This window comes from Larus michahellis, chromosome 1 (assembly GCF_964199755.1).
Source record: "Larus michahellis chromosome 1, bLarMic1.1, whole genome shotgun sequence".
Lineage (NCBI taxonomy): Eukaryota > Metazoa > Chordata > Aves > Charadriiformes > Laridae > Larus > Larus michahellis.
This window is the reverse complement of record NC_133896.1, coordinates 125,618,686-125,635,907: the sequence shown is the minus strand read 5'-3', so window position 1 is coordinate 125,635,907 and position 17,222 is coordinate 125,618,686. Positions and strand designations below refer to the sequence as shown.

The 17,222-nt window shown below is 42.2% G+C and overlaps 1 protein-coding gene across 1 annotated transcript; it reads left to right on the top strand.

The window, feature by feature from the left end:
- Nucleotides 1–431: 431 nt before the first annotated feature.
- Nucleotides 432–9,688, top strand: RSPH1 (radial spoke head component 1). Its single transcript, XM_074602742.1, has 9 exons — nt 432–719; nt 1,271–1,384; nt 1,506–1,611; nt 2,797–2,887; nt 3,125–3,260; nt 3,563–3,634; nt 5,397–5,613; nt 6,044–6,187; nt 8,021–9,688. Exons 1-9 carry the CDS (start codon nt 666–668, stop codon nt 8,068–8,070), a joined length of 984 nt encoding a protein of 327 aa, XP_074458843.1. The 5' UTR covers nt 432–665; the 3' UTR covers nt 8,071–9,688.
- Nucleotides 9,689–17,222: the final 7,534 nt, after the last annotated feature.

The following is a 17,222-nucleotide window of genomic DNA, read 5'->3' as shown; positions in this document are numbered from 1 at the left end:
CGTACCGAATTTACAGTGGGATTCAGCAGGCTGTGAAAGGTGGGGAAAGGAACATGTCTGCTCAGTCGAGTGGGTGAATGAAGCTCATCACACTGAAACTGTTAAGATATAAAATGAAAAGGTGAGATCCGTGGACTGGAATTTCTGAACATAATTAAACCTGACGGGAAAAAAAAAAATAAAAAAAAATAAATGTTGTTTACAGGCCAAACCGGCCAAACTACTGGGAGCTGTCAGAAGACTGAGGGCTCTTGTGTCTCACCTCAAATGCCACCAGCCTGTTTCACGACACCGCAGGTAGAGGTCGGGAACAGCTCGGCGCCAGGAGCAGAAGGGAGACCAGCGCCGGGGGAAGGCGGCGCGTCGCCCCTCTTCCTCCCCCGCGGGTCTATTAACACGACAGCCCTCTGGCGGCTGCCGCGCCCCTCCCGGGAGGCCTCCTGGGGCGGCCGGGGCTCGCCGCTTCCTCTCACACGGCGCCGGCCGCCGGCGCTTCCCCTCAGTGGGGAGAGGGCGGCCGGGCGGGACGGCCCCGCTCCCCCCGCTCCCCCGCCCTGAGGGGCGGGGCCGGCCGTTGCACTCAGCACCCGGGACAGCGCGAGCCCCCCTCCTTCTCCCCCCGCCACGCGCGCCGTGGTTGCCAGGGAGACGGCGACGCTGCGGCCATGTCGGATCTGAGCTCGGAGGAGGAGGCCGAGGAGGCCGAGGCCGATTTGGGGGTCCGCCGGGGCGGGCGGGTTGCCGCTGGCGGTTCAACAGCACGGGCGGGGGAGGTCCTGCCCTGTCTCCCGGCCCCGGCGGGGGCGGGGGGCCCGTCACGGGGAGGGAAGCGGCCGACTGCCCCGGGCGGCTCGGGCAGGCGGTGGGGGAGAGCCGGCGGGGAAGGGCAGAGTGAACGTTCCCGCTCAGGGAGTCTTAAATACCGTGTGCCGGCCCTGCCGAGCCCGGGGAAGCTCCCGAGGCGCTTCATCGGTGGGGATGGGGGTTTGGGAAGCGGGGCTGTGCCGTTCCAGTTGGGACCTGCCCGACTTTCTCCGCTGGATGAAGTCGTCCATACTTGCCAGTACTGTGTCAGCCCCTGGGTGCCAGGATCCGAGGAAAGTGGCACATAAGCAGCACATCTGTTGGCCAGGTGCTCCTGCAGTCTCCGATTCAAAGCTGAACTGGAGCAGCTTTGAGCAAACACCTGTTTTCCTGTGTCTAAGGAGGTTAGATTCAGTCAGGCACAGCCCTCTTAAACAGGTTTTTTTTTCCCCCCACATTTGATCAGGAGTATGATGGTGAACGCAATTCAGAAGGTGAGCGACATGGACGTGGAAAAGCATTTCTACCCAATGGTGATATATACGATGGAGAATATGAACATGGTTTCAGAAGTGGACAGGTGAGACAGTGACGGAAGACAGTGGTTGTGCTTATGTTTCAGCAGTTCTGTTATTTTGGGCACTATATTGAAACAAGAATGAGAACTGACAAGTATTTTATCTATACCAAATATGTTTCAGGGGACCTACAGGTTTAGAAATGGTGCTTGCTACATTGGAAAATATCTTCTAAACAAAAAACATGGCCGGGGCATTTTTTATTATCCAGATGGATCAAAATATGAAGGTAAAGCCCAGTTGCAAGGATTTCTGTAACTGAAAGGACACATTACCCCAGCTCCCTCCCCGTGTCTGGAATGCAAGGAGATAGTGAACTGGAGAGCATATTAGTTTGAAGAGATGCATTTTCTATGAAATGTTTTCGTTTTATTCCTTTTTGACTACAAGCTTTAAGAAGCGTGGGTTTCTGTCAATTACTGTGAGAATTGTGGTGTTTAGTAGCAGTTTATGCTTGTCACGTCCTCCTTTCAAGTGCGATGTTCCACGTCCTGAGAAATATTAAACAATCTTTTACAAATCAGTGCAATCTTGGTAGAAGAGAGTATAATTACATATTTCTGGATGATGATTAGAACCACTGACTGTGTTCAGTATAAAGTATTTTAGAACATTATTAGGTTCATCCTTAAAAAATGTTCTACTGATTAGCACACTTACTCAGGGACTGGGATGCCTCTGAAATTTGAAGAAGTTGAAACTCACATTGTTTCCCTTTTTTCAGTATAGTACTCAAAACTTTCTGCCTATCAGTTAGCCTTCAAGACACAATATTTCCACCCCCTCCTTTCCAAGCTAGGCAAGAAAGAACATTCACATTGTGAGGGCTAGAAGCAGAGAGCAGAAAGAGCAGCCCAATTCTTGCCTTGCAGGAGCATATCCACCTGTGATTTTATATATATATATATTATTTTTTTTTAAGTTTGAATAGAAGTGTAATTAAGACACACAATCTAGCATCATTTTGAGTATATATGTCCCCTGACTGACAGGACAATTTTAGCAAATGAGTCAAACCAAAGTAGTCCCCCTTTTTATTTGAGTGGAGATGTCACATTATCTAATGAAACTGTAATACATTACCAAATGTAAAGGTAGGAGCAGCATGTTCCATGGCTTCTAGTGTTCAGTGTTCATCTTAAGATAATGGAGATAGACCATGATGGACAAAACGTGTTTGGAGTGTAAGGAAGATCAGGCAGCTGCATAAGTATGTGCGGTGAGGGGCAGACAGAAGAAAAAAGACGGGAGTTTAGAGTAAAGAATGGTGTAAGGAATGGTAAGGAATCACAATGATGTCATAGATTCCTTTTCCTTCTCTAATAATTCTTGTATAATAACTTCCCAAACTGACCGCTGTATCACGCAATGAAATATACCACATCTCACTGTTTTTATTGTATTCTCATTAAAGGAGACTGGGTGAATGACCAGAGACATGGCCATGGAGTGTATACATATGCAAACGGAGACACCTACACTGGAGAATGGTTTAATCATAATAGGTTTGTTTCATTCTTGCAGTGATGTTTCAAGTCACCCACTGGCATTAAAATGCAAAGGTTATTTTCAAAGTGTGGCTGACTGCAGCAAATCAAGTGCTAGTGGATGACCTTGGCAATTTAGGCCAACTTGAGTCATTTCAGCTACTTAAATAATACAGCTGTAATACCTTAAGTATAACAATATTCTACATTCTCAATATTCAGTAATATAAAGCATAATTATTATTTTCTCCTTAGGCACGGACAAGGTAGATATATCTATAAAGACACAGGAGCTATATACGTTGGTGGTTGGGTAAATGGAAACCAGGAAGGAGAAGCTGAACTTATCTACCTAAACCATCGATTTAGGGGCAAGTTTTTGAATGGAAATGTAAGTGTACTGGAATACTCTTTATTCATCTGAACAGTTATCATGGAATTGCCTTAATATGATCTGTTTCCACTTAAAATAAGAAGCTAGGCTCACGATCTTTTGTAGTATTTTTGGTACCATAGGTGTAACAGAAGAAACCAAAGTAATCTGCAGGACAGAATGCCAAATTTCTCTGCAACTTTGCTTTCAAACTAGTTACTGACTATTGAGTGAATTTTGTAGTAAAGCATATTTTACATTTGTGTGCTTAGAATGTACTAACTTTATAGTTTTGCTAACATTTTTGTATCTTTATGCAGCCTGTAGGTCATGGCAAATATATCTTTGATATTGGATGTGAACAGCATGGTGAATACATACATTCGGAGCAGGTAAAAGAAATAGTGCAAATTATACTGCATATCAGACAACTCAGTAAATGAAATCTATTGTTGAGTAATCTATAAAATGCCTTATAGATACTGATGTTAAAGTAGATGTAACCTGTCAAAAAAGGGTAGAAACTTGTGCATTCTTAGGAACTAAATGAGGTTTCATTTTGCTTTTTTCTGTAACTTCTCTACTGTGTAAACTTTGACAAGTACAAAGTCTGATTTTTGCACTACTTGCAGACAGGAGTCCTTTCTGCTTAAAGTTGAGAAGAATCAAGACCTTCCCAAAACATTTGAAGTTTCAAACTACAGAAGAATGTAGATGTATTTGTCTGTACATTTAGCCTGTATTTCACTTTGTTGTGAACACCAGAAAACAATGAAAAATATTTCTTCTTATATTTCTCAATTGCTTGATGCTCTGTGTACAAATGGTAATTTCCAGCAGATTCATGTTTTGGAAATATGTCCCATTGTTGTTCTGGTCCTGTTAAGAGCTTAATATTCACAGCTCCTAATAAATGTAGGGAGCAGCTGGGATCAGGGCCTGTTTTTCCTTCTCCTTCACACATGAATGTTTTGAAACATTTCTGATTAATATGGTGCAAAATAGCTATATAAGTAAGAAATGTACCTTCATATTACTGTTTTGGTTTCAAGAAAATGTGCCACATTTTAGCTTATAGTTTGCTACCTAGGTTGTTAGTTCTCATTTCACGCTCTTTGAAAATTCTTCAATGCCATAATTTTTTCTTAAGACGAGGACAAAATAATAGTAATAAAAATATCCTATCATTAGTGATAGAGATTTGCAAAACATGGAGAATGTTTTGCTCTTTTGTCTAAAAGCAAGTGATGCTCAAATTAAGTATCAGATTCATATGAGTATCCAAAGTGATGCGTATCTAGTATCCTCAGTTCAGTTGGGAATTGTTGGATGTGCTGATTTTGGAATATTAGGCCTTTGGTATGAGAGTTTAAATGTGAATTTAAGAATCCAAGGTTAAGCACTTGGCTTCTGAAAATCATTACTCTCAGGAACACTAATTTCTTCTCATGTGAATGCTGTAGTGACTGTGTAAAGCAAGGGATGGTGCTGTCACTAAAGTAAGATTAAATTTTGCCTCTTTGCTTTAGTTGAAGGCCTATTAAAAAAATAAAATAAATTAACTTGAAATACAGGTAATGATTCCATTACTAAGACTCCCTCATATTTGGATAAAATAAAGTATGAATTTTTAAATAAAAAAAAAATTACCTTCAGATTTCAAAAACATAAGCTTTGTGTAGTACCTTACTGCTTCCTAGATCCATTCCATGGTCTACCCTAAGCAAAGACTGAGGCAGAAAGATCTGGAACGCCACTGTGTTCCTGCGTGAGAGAGACAGTGTAGCATCTACCAGACAGAGCATTAGGTCTTATTTGCTGCTGTTATACTGTAGACAGGCATAGGAGGAGACATAGTTGGCAGGTCCCTCACAGCCATTCTGTTCAAGGCAGAGACAAAATTTTAGCTTTAAGAAAGCAAGCTAGCAAGCATTGGTCATTATTAATAGTCAACTGACTTCATCAAGGTTCAAAGTGTAGTTGTCTTCCAAGATTTGTGACTGCTGAAGTTCCTCCACCTGTAAATACTTTTAAAAGCTACGTCATTGCCATTTTGAGCCCAGATAAAGAGGTTTTAGTACACAAAATCATCATCTTAGTTACTCCCTTAATATCCGTAAGACGAGATGCTGGATTTCATGGGTTGTCTTCTAGGATAAAGGAGAGGTAGAAGAAGAGGAGGAACCCTCATTTCTTGGGGCACCAAAATGGAAAGCATCAGAAATTACCAAATTAACACTCTGGACTCCCCATGGGGAAAAAACACCTTCTCCCAGAGAATCCTCCCAAGTGGTGGCAGCAGCAGCAGAAGCAGTGGAAGAAAGAGCAGCAGAAGCAGTAACTGAAATGGAAAAAATGCCAGTAATTACAGGTTTGTTCTTCTGGACAGCTGGAAACTCCATGCTTTGACTATCTCCTGAAACTGTGTTTTTCATGTTTAATACCAAGTTGTGTAAGAGGTTCTGTGGTTTTTTTTCCCCTGTTTTCCCAACCACATGTTGAAAGTTCAGAGCTTCCAAGCCAGTTTGCAAACCAAAATGCTCTCTCTCTCTCTCTCTGTTTTATCTCACATAGCATAATGAGATATAACTGTCTTGGGAAGCCTGTGAATCATTTTAGTCTATATCATGGTCTGTTATACAAACTTGATTATAAACCATTACAGAAAATTTTGTGTGATTTCTACTGAGTAAAGACTGCAGATTTCAGTATGAGTTATTAGTTACTGCATGAAAACAATGGCCGAGTGCAAATTTGTAAAAATTAATTTTCTTTGTTATTTCTAATTTCTCATATTTCAGTCACTGATGAGTCTGCTGAGGGCAGGGATGATGAGCCTTCTCTTCAAGAAGTATCCAGTGAAGTTTTTGGCCCAGTAAGGGATGCAGGAGAGGAAGATGAGAGAAGCAGAGAAGAAGAAGAAAACCCAGATCAGGAGGATCAAGGTGAGGAATGAAGCATGCATGCTCATTCTTCAGTTAGCAATCAGGGTTTGGAATTATGTATGTCAGTCAACTGAAGGCGTGCTACTGCTGAGAGGTCCATTTCAAGCTGAAGAGACCATGGGAATCTACCTTTCATAAGGGGGGCAAGTCTTCTGTAGATGTAAACTGGTTTTAAGTAGTCAAGTTCATATACTGTAACAGTACAAATTAGAAGTGACACTTCTGTGCAGCATTATCTGTGCATGTACAGTTGACAGCACTTGCAAAGCTGAGTTTATAAGTGATTGCATTTGCAAACTTCTTTTTTTTTTGTACAAAAGGAGAGAGAAAATTTCAGACCCTGTGAAATTCAGGGGGTTTTGGGCACTCCATTTTTCTTTCATGAATGGAACTATGTATTCTTATTCTCTCAACCGAAATTAAAAAGCAGGCAAAGCAAATCTGAAGAAACAAATTTTAGTTGTTGTTATGCATTATGATTTGAACAGTCTCTGCTTGATTTGTTTCTTTTACAAACCAAAGAGATTGGGAATTCAGATGCTCAGGTTTTCTTCCAGGCAGTTCAGAAGCCTGTTTTAAATACAAAATTACTAAGAAGCAACAAAAGGATGCATCTATGATTACTCATATTTAGCCTATAGGCCTCCACCCAATTGTGGTGTTTGTATTTATTAAGTGTTGACATTTACAAGCTTACATATCTGATGTATGAAAACATAAGATAAATTTATCCATTTGTAATCAGTTCTTTTTACAATAAATCAAAGCAAAGCACTATCCATAGGGATCAGAAAGACTATTAAATCATGTGAAAATGCCTGGAGATACACACTAAACATTTAGGTCAACTCCATGAATTTTCGTAGTCTTATTTGCTCTCATTTTTTTACCCATCACCTCTGAAGGTGCACTCCTGCTTCAGGGCAGACTAGCCAGCTAGCTTCTCTATTGTGTAGGACTGACATCTTAACAGGATCCCTGGCCTTGGATCAGATCCACCAGGAATCTAAGCAGGTTTCCTGCATAGCTCTGCTTTGGATTTGGCAAAAGTTCATTGAGCCTGGTTTGTCTCAAACTCTTTTGGACTCAAATAAACATTTTTGACTGAACTCGATTCTAACAAATTTTCTGACCTACCACAATGAAGCAGTTCTGGTATTCCCATTGTTTTTTTGTGTTGATTTTTCTTTTTAAAAAGAACAAGTGGACTCAAGTATCTGTCAGAGACAGCATAGATGTAGATTATAATTCGTGAGAACATAGGAATGTGATAGATATTCTCGAAGTTCCTTCCAGCTCTTGTTTGCTAGAATCAAAGAGCTGGATTTTATACATTTTTTCAGCATAGGTCTACATCCATAATTAATTAGGCAACATACTGTTCCCTTTTTCTTTATGTTTAGCAGGATTAAGCTATAGTAAGAGGAAATGATTTGAAGAAAATATGCATACTGTGAAGAGCAGATGTAACAAAATCTGGTTTCTTGCAGCCTTGTATTCTCCGTCCCATTACCATAATTTTTTTCCACACAGGAATTCCATCTTTCTTGCTCCATGTTTCTTATGATATTTGTCTAAATGGGAGACATTCTTTGGCTATTCCAGAGTTACATATGGGCTGGCTGGCAGTCAATATGTGTGTACTGAGCCTGTCTGGCAGCTGACAAACAATGTATAACAGTTAAATTCAAGTATTGGCAGTGAAAGGCAATAGGAAAGATGACTGAGGTAGACAGCATAGTCCTAGAATTATGGTTTAAGTTTCTAGTATTACTTTCCAGTGTTTTATAAGAAAATGCATCTTTATGTCCTGTCTTTCCTTCACCTCCACAGAAACTACTGGTTTAGAGGATAAGGAAGATGAATCAAAGGAAGCAGAGTAATTGGATACAACTAAAGACAAAGAGCCAAAAAAAGGAAATTTCAGAGTGAATCATTTATTATGGTAACCCTGCAATATTTTTATTCATAAAAGGCTGAGTTAAGATACTTTGAATAAACATTTCTGTCACTGTTCTGTCTGGAATATGTATCTCAAACTTTTATGATCTCAGAGTGCACAATCTCACAACAACTTTATTCCATGTAGCAGGTAGGCAGTTGTTGAAATCAGTACGGGATTGTTCTGGATTCATGAAGTTCTGTCCTCACAAGTCTGCAGCAGCAAACTCTATCTTCTCCCACTACTGGTAGTTCTTCTCTTCCTTGAACCCTGCCTCTGGGCACAGAGACCTAGAGGTCTTGCTTCTGAAGACAAAGGCAGCGTTGGGCTTCCCAGCTCTATCTGTATCCCCTGTCACTAGACCACTGATTACAGACCTCCATGTTCCTTGGTTATTTTTTTATTGTTCATGTAGCTGTAGAAGCTCTTCTTGTTGCCCTAAATATCCCCGTGCCAGTTTGAACGCAAACTGAATTTTGCTTTCCTAACACACCATTGCAGTGTATTTAAATTCTTCCTTTGTAGTCTGTTTTTTCTTCCATTTTCATAGAATCATGGAATCATTTAGGTTGGAAAGGAACATTAGCATCATCGAGTCCAATTGTCAACCTAACTGCCAAGTCCACCAGTAAACCATGTCCCTGACTGCCACGTCTACATACCTTTTAAATACCTCCAGGGATGGTGACTCAACCCTGGGCAGCCTGTTCCGATGCTTCATAACCCTTTCAGTGAAGAAATTTTCCTAATACCCAGTCTAAATCTCCCCTGGTGCAACTTGAGTATGTTTCTTCTTGTCTTATCTCTTGTTACTTGGGAGAAGAGACTGACCGCCACCTCTCTACAACCTCCTTTCAGGTAGTTGTAGAGAGCGATAAGGTCTCCCGTCAGCCTCCTTTTCTCCAGGCTAAACAACCCCTGTTCCCCCAGCTGCTCCTTCTAAGGCTTGTGCTCTAGACCTTTCACCAGCTTTGTTGCCCATCTTTGGACTCGCTTCAGCACCTCAATGTTTTTCTTGTAGTGAGGGGCCCAAAACTACTGTATTTGAGGTGCGGCCTCACCCTTGCTGAGTATGGATGGATGATCACTGCTGTAGTCCTGCTGGCCACGTGATTGCTGATACAAAATTCAGTATATTCTGTATAATACTACTTATTCAGTGTTTTCTGTGTATTACTACTGTGTGTGTGTGTGTGTGTGTGTGTGTGTGTGTGTTACAGGTCAGTCCCAAATTTCTTGTTTGCCTTGTGGCCTTTCTTAAGCTGTTTAAAGGAGCCTGTCAGCCATCAGGGTGAGGAAGTGGATCTGTAACAAATTCCCAACACTATGCCACACTTAACACCCTCGCTGATCCACAGGCTCTCAACCAGCGTGTTGTCCATAGCATAGAAGAGTTCCATGCATAGAAGCTGCTTGTTCACACAGAGGAAAACTCTCCCTCTCATTTTCCCTTTCCGTCTTTACTAATGAGCCCTTCATTCATTGGAGAGCTCCAGTTGTGTGAGCTGTCCCGCCATGTTTCAGTTTTTCCAATAAAGTAACAGTTCTGCATCTGCAGACAGAGCAGTTTCTAGTTCCTCCCTTTTGTTTCCCAGGCTGGATGCATTTGTATACATATATTTAAGGTAGGCTCCCTTTTGACTTTTTTTATCTTGCCCAAGGGGTAGCTTGCTCCCACCGCCCTGTCCCACTTACTTACTACTCCTGGACTCCATTCCTTCACTAAATGTAAGCAGTTATCACCATCTTCCAAGGTATCAAGTTTAAGTCTCTCCTCACCAGATCTACAAACCTGTTGGCAAAGATACTCTTACCCGACTTTGTTAGATCTCCTCGTTCCTCCAGGAGGGACCCGTGGTGATGAAGGCCAAAGCACTACCAATGGCAACGGCCATGCGACCAGTTGTTACCTTTCAGGATTGTGTCCCCTCCTACCTGACCTCTTCCCATGGAGGATCAAGGGCACATCGTGTGGGTTACACTTGTTTTGCTCCAGGTGTCCCTCATCAGTATCACTGATGGTCACACTGATGAGCAATGAGGGGTAACAGTCAGGGGACTGGATGACCCTTGGCCATCTCTCTATAACACTCAGTATCTGGGCATCTATTGAACAGCAAACCTCCCATGACAGCATGTCTGGTCAGCAGACGTGTTCCTTTATTCACTGCAGAAGGGGATCTCCAACTGCTACTACTTGCTGCTGATGCTCAAGCTGGGCACAACTGGCTCTGAAGCCTCCCTTAGCAGCATCTGTTCCCCTCCCATGCCTATCGGGGCTTGATACCAGCTCTCTGCATTCAGATCTGAGCAGGGAGGAGGAACAGTTTTCCTGCTGCTGGAAGTCATGAACTTCAGCAGCATCCCTCAGGGGAGTCCTCATCCATCTCTCCATCCAGCACAGCCCCTAGACATCCCTCCACCTCAGGCTCAGGCTCTCACCTCTGTGGAGACGCTGCTGATTGATATCCCATTTACCATCCTTAATGGCGAAGAGTCTGAAAACCTCCTTCTGCAGGTCCTTAGAGAGGACCTGGGCCACTACACACCTTCCACAGGGGAGGACCACATCACCCACAGCCCCAGCGAGACACCTGGGCACAACATCCCCCTGCCCAAGTCCTGTCTAGGCTGTCACCACTGATGTGCCAAAGGGTACTTTCTTCACTGGTGCTGGAGATCAGACTCAGTAGCTCGTCAACACTGGTGTTGCACAGTCCCGCACTGTTTGCAGGAGAGTTTCTGCTTTTCCTCACCACCCACACAAACCACCAAAAGCTCTGCTTGCTGTATTCCCACCTCCCAGCTGAATAAGCACCCCTATGCGGCAGGCAAAAACCAGTGCAGCACCCCCTAACCAGCAGGCAGCTAACTCCTGAACATGCAGCTCCTTTTAAATCAAGAAGCTGTCAATCAGGGAGCAGCCAGCGGGAGACAGCAGCTGCAGAAGGACCCTAGAAGGCACCAGAATCAAATGGCATTATATAAATAGTAAGTTACAAGTACCGAGGAAGGCAGAGCTGCACAAAGTGTTGTACAAGCGCTAAATGCCATGGGCAGAACTTTTCTCCTCTTCTGCGGGTGAATAAAACTGCTCTGAAACATTTTTTCCCTGATAATATGTAAGGAATACCTTAATTATTAACTTATGTATGTGACTGATTTCAATTGACTCTCTCAAGCTGTGGGAATATTGGTATGAATGTTGATGGGCCTGGAGCCCGAGGTAGAGAGTTCCCAGCCAGTAGCAGTTTGCTTTTGAAGTAAAATAGCTCGTTTTGGCCCAGTTGGGATAAGAGAAGTTGTACTGATATTGCTGAAACAAGACCTGCAGGTTTTTTATTCTTCACCTGGGAGCAGGGCATCTATACTAAATTTTTAGTTTAGGGTAAAAAGGGAAAACATTTTAACAACTTCCTTTTCTTGACAACTCACAGTTTCAGCAAAGGTATGCCCAGAAGTTTGAAAGGTAGTGATAAAAATGGATTAACAGAAAGCAGAGATAAAAAAAAAAATGAGTCATGTAAGTGGAGTTCATTACTTCTTCCTGCAATTTTTCTCCTATCAGAAATGTCATAGTAAGAAAATTCACATGCAATCTTTCCCTTCCTATCTTACATGTCATTTTGTTTGCAATTTCTTGTCACACCAATTGTCACTTCAGTCAGCATTTTTAGATCTGGTTATCTTTTCCTCTTTTTACTTTCTTTGGCAAAGAGAAGTCCTGCATTTCCATTATTACTGGATCTTGATCAAAGCAAACTTGGCTTGCTTTGTTGGGGGTTTTGTCTTTTTATATAAAACTAGAAATTATGAGTTTATTTGCTAGTTTTAGTATATCCTATTGTAAATTTGAGAAATATCCACACAACATATTTCCCAACTCGTTTCCATTTTAAGGTAATCTTCAGCTCAAGATGAGTTCATTCTTGGATAATTTATGAAATTACATTCTCCCCTGCAGCAGCCAGTACTGTACTGTTTATTAGTACATGAGTGACCTCCAGTGGTATACCTGCAAAAAATGCATCCTGTCTGGAATACAATCAAGAGCAGCTAAGAACATCTGGAATTATCTAATGTGCAAAAAAGTGCTCCCAAGAAGATGGCTTGCTCCTTTCGGAAACCACCGGTGTTTTTGTCGGAGGAGACATTTCATGTCACTCTATTTTCCAGAAATACCTTAAGGATAATTTGGAAACTAGTTAGTAGTAGTTCTTTCATCCCTCTCTTGGAGAGGGAGGAGCCCCTGCCAAAACTTGTTGCATAAAGGTATGCTAAACCTCTCTCATCCTTCTGCCTTTTCACTTTTCAGTAATGAAGAAAGATCATTTTAGAGCGTATTAGAGCTCACTCCCTCACAATGAGATGGGTGAGAAAACTGGAAGGTGTTAAAATGAGAAAACTTGAGAGATGAGATGAAGACAGTTTAATAAGTAAAGCAAAAGCTGTGGGAGCAAGCAAAGCAAAACACGAAATTAATTCACTTCTTCCCATCTGCAGGCAGGTGTTCAGCCATCTCCAGGAAAGCAGGGCTCCATCATGCATTACTTGGGAAGACAAACGCCATAACTCTAAACATCCCCCCTCCTTCCTCCTTCTTCCTTCAGCTTTTATTGCTAAGCACAACATCATATGGTGTGGGATATGCCTTTGGTCATCTGGGGTCAGCCATCCCAGATGTGTCCCCTCCCTCATTCATCCCCAGCCTACTCGCTGGTGGGGTGGGGTGAGAAGCAGAAAAGGCCTTGGCGCTATTTAATCACTGTTGAGCAATAACTAAAACATCCCTGTCTTATCAACACTGTTTTGGTCACAAATCTAAAACATAGCACCGTACAAGGTACTATGAAAAACATTCACTCCATCCCAGCCAAAACCAGTACAGTATCCCAAAACTTGACATCCCCTTGAAAGGGTCTTTCGTAACCTGCCTTGTTCAGCCCGTAGGCCCATCAAAGGGGTTATCTGTAGCCTGCTGCTCTGTGCCAAGAGCATCTCTCCAGGTGTGACAGGGACACAAGGATCTCTGCACAAAGCGCTGCTGAACCATGTGGGCAAGTGAAGGGAGAACTACAGTGCAGATGTGAGTGTCTGTGATTTCAGCCCTGCAGAAAAGCACAGATGACCACAGGGGCTGAAGTTTTATTGTGTACATAAAGTGGGAAACAAAGCCATAAAAGAGATTTACATGTGTGTTCCTTATTCTCCTGCCTGGAATACAACAGCTTGGCTCCACTTGTGAAGGCGAGCAATTGTTTGTGATTCATTTGCCAACCCACGCAATCACGGAGGTTTTCACTGGCAGAGCTATTTCCACAAAAGACTCTTTAGAGGTTTTTTTAAATAACACGGTTACTCTCATGCGCTGGAGCAGTTTCCGAACCCTACTCAAGTGCAGTGATGTACTACATGGTTTTAAACTGAACACCACAGTTTGTCTTAAATTAACATCCTGATGCAAGTTCTGTGTGACCACAAAACCCCATTTCTTAAGTACATCTAGCTTGCTATTTTTCGTAAAGACAGGGTCCTTTTCAATAACTTGGTACTGGATAATAGGTTATATTACATATATTTTCCATTCTGTGTGTTATTTATTCAGCTTTCTAGCCCACAGGTGGCAAGAGAAACCTGGCAGAACACCTGGAAAATGATATCTTAGCATCAGACAAATTTAGGGACAATTGAGCTTTAAAAGAGAGAAATGAGGTCATTGTATTTTAGATGTGTTCTGTCAAAATTAGATTAATGAATTTTCATAAACACATTTGCAACAGAAGTTCCTGCTGTGAATTAGAAAGCATATGTGTGTTAGTAGCATCTCTATTTGCTTCTCCCTTCCCAGCCCAGCAGTATCTGAACACCAAAGTGCGACAGATTGAGGCCCTGGTTTTCTAAACACTTAATTACACAAATAGTTCCATTAAGGAGGCATTTTCAGGTGGATCAGGTTAAATGCTTTTAACAATATGATTTTATTTTTATCCCTTGCACCTATAGAGGTAGAAGATGCTGCCTCCTGGGTATCCACACCGAGAACCCGGGAAGCTCAGGGAGACCCCATTTGGAGGTTTTGTACAGTTTTTCTCAAAGATTTTTTTCTAACTAGGTGTTAGAATCAAGAGGCCTGAAGCGCTCTCCAGACCCTTTGTGATCTCCACAAAAACTGGACCATAAAATTAAATGATTCACTAATTCTTTCCTATTCCCCATAGTACAATCTTTCATTTGTTCAAAGCTTTTGTGCTGTTCTCAAGTTCGAGGGTCATGAACATTTCAATTTTTAAGCACCCATTAAAGAAAGCACTAAAAGATCAAGACCAGACCCATACATCCTTCTGAACTCACAATAAACAGCTGCATACAGTCTTTTCAAAAAAATTTCTTTTTGTTTCGAGGCATTTCAGTAACAAATCTCTCAGGAGACAGCCAAAAATCTACTCAACTGCTTTACTCCCCGGTTGATGATTTAAAATTGTGCAAAGTGAATAGAAATACCTACTGTTCTGAGTCAGCAGAACTGAACGTTCACTTTGCACCAGTATCAATGCTGGCACAAGGAAAAAGCTTTGGAAAAATCAGGAACAAAACATTCATAGCATTTTTTAGTCCTGCTTTTTGGAAAAACTGGACTCAAGTGTCTCTCCAAGCAGTTCTACCTAAAAGTAGTCACAAACATTATTATACATTTCTATGTGTTCAAAGTGTGTGAAAGGAGCATTCTTGTTCAAAACCCAAAAAATGCTGTTCCTCTTCTCCATCCCTCAATCACATCAGATCTTCTTTAATCATGTAAATCTAAGGTTGTGTTTTCCCACAAGGTGTCACCATAGATTAACTTCATTGTAGGTCTTTATCTAAAGAATATATATTTTCAGTTTTTAAGATATAAACAAAACATTCAGATTCTGTAGGTATTACTGAAAGCATCTATTAAAGTACATGCAATTAAACAGATCCAGTTAAAGAAAATTGCAACGGAGTAAAGCAACACCTATTTTTTGAAGTTCATAAAAAATATTGAAGCTGGACAAGAATTTCCTGTTTCTTTTGCTTATTAAAAAATAACTTCAAAGCCTCTGAGGACATTTTCCTCATTTCACCTGTGTTCATTGATTAGTTTTGTATTATGAACACGTCACATTAGGAATTCTCACTCTCTCCTAAGCATTAGATTTTACAACTTAGGACCCTTGTATGTTAAAGAGATAATTTCAGCTCTGATCCTAAAAAGTTGTTCTTTAGAGGTGAACCTGTGCTCACTTGGGGTCCCAGGAAAGCTGAAAGCGGGGTCCTTGTAAGTAGAAGAGTTTGCCCTTGCCCTTTCATTAAGACTGAGATACAGTTTCGACGCTAGTTCTGCTGCCTGTTCTTTCTGTTCAATTGATTTGGATGGTAGAAACGCAGGAGCATTTATAAGTTAAAGAAAGTATTTTGCAACGGAGCATTTGTCCTCACCTGCTCAGCACTGTCTGAATTAGAAATCATTGCAAGAGAAATATTTAAGTCCCCCAACCCTCTTTCCCGCATGCTCTAATTCATTACATTCACCAAAGTTAAATTGATTGGATTGCATCTGTATTGAAAAGAAAAAAAAAATAGCATAGTGGCATTTTGATTGAAGCATCTTAGCGATCTGCCTATTAAGCGTATTCAGCTTGCAGATAGTGTTGTTCATGCTGTCCGGGTCTTTTGATTACATGCCAAGATTGGGTAAGCTAGTTGCATCCTCCCCCCATGTCCCCACCACCTGTGAGAAAGGTCCTACCAGAGAGAGAGGCACTTTACCTGGCTGTGTCCATCTCCCCTCTCCACACCTTCCTCTAGGGCAACCTGCACATATTTGCTTTGGATAGAAATTTGATGGACAATAACAAAAATAGAGTGTCGTAAATGAGGTTTTAGTAACATTATTTTGGCAGAGCAAAAGGAAGCATTTCGTTGCTATGTTGCACACGGCAGCAGCAGCGTAGGAAAGCTGTTCGAAGAAAGGAGATGTTGCTGGCCTTACAGGTTACTCTTCACAACAGACCCACCCTGATAATGCTTCCGATGCCATTGGGTGAAGGGAGAGATGTCATTCGGTGGTTTATTTTGCTCTTTTAGAAGAAGACCCAGATTCTTAACCCAAACTGGTATTTGCAGTACAATTTAGGATTAAAATATGAGTATTACAGAAAAAAAAGCCCTTATTTCTAAAAAGATAGGGTAAAGTTTCTCATGAAAGCACTTGAAATATTATGCCAATAATGCTTTGGAAGTGACTAAACTTTTAAATGGCTTTGAAGACTCCTTTTCCTGCAGGAACTTTCCTTTTTCTCTTTCTTGTTGGTGCCAACTGCATGCCCCGCAGGCAGGTGCGCTGTGTAATGAGGAGAGCACAGGTCTCACCTGCCTTTCCTTATCTGCTCCTGGCTCCATTCCCAGGACGGCAGTGTGCCATCAATACCCGACTCCCACAGGGTCTCATCTGAGCAGTAGGCATTTTCCCTTCCTGCGTGAACCAGGAGCACCACCATCACTTCCACCCATCCTTATCCTCACCTGCGCTTTAGTTTTGCCCCAGCCAGCCTCCATGCCTAGGCCACCAAGCGCAAGACCTCCCTGTATGCAGTACAGTTGCATAGACATGTGCCCCACTGGAGAAGAAATGTGGTCCCTGCAACTTGCCTGTGTTTCTTCTCACGTAGAACGGAGGGATCAGTCCTGAGGCTGGAGCAACTTAAAAGATCGAAAGAAAATTGGCTAAGCCTGCGACACAGACTGCAGAATCCTCCAGCTGTCTCTCTGGGGGCAAAAGGCAACTTTTCAGGGGTGAAGGACAACATTAGCATGCACCATAACAAGTACAGCCGCTACCACAAGTTAAAACAGAGCCAGGTGCCTATCCAGAAGCTGTATCCCTAGCAAAAATTTGAACCAGAAACGCACACCCCATTTCCTGTCCCCATTTCCTGCTCCCCTGCCGCTTGGATGGGATCCTTGGCAAGGAAATGAGGCACCCAAAGACCCTTAACCAACAGAAGGTTGGGCTTGCCCCCATGATCAGGACTGAGCCCAGCCTGAAGGAGCTGGTGGTGTGGTGGGACA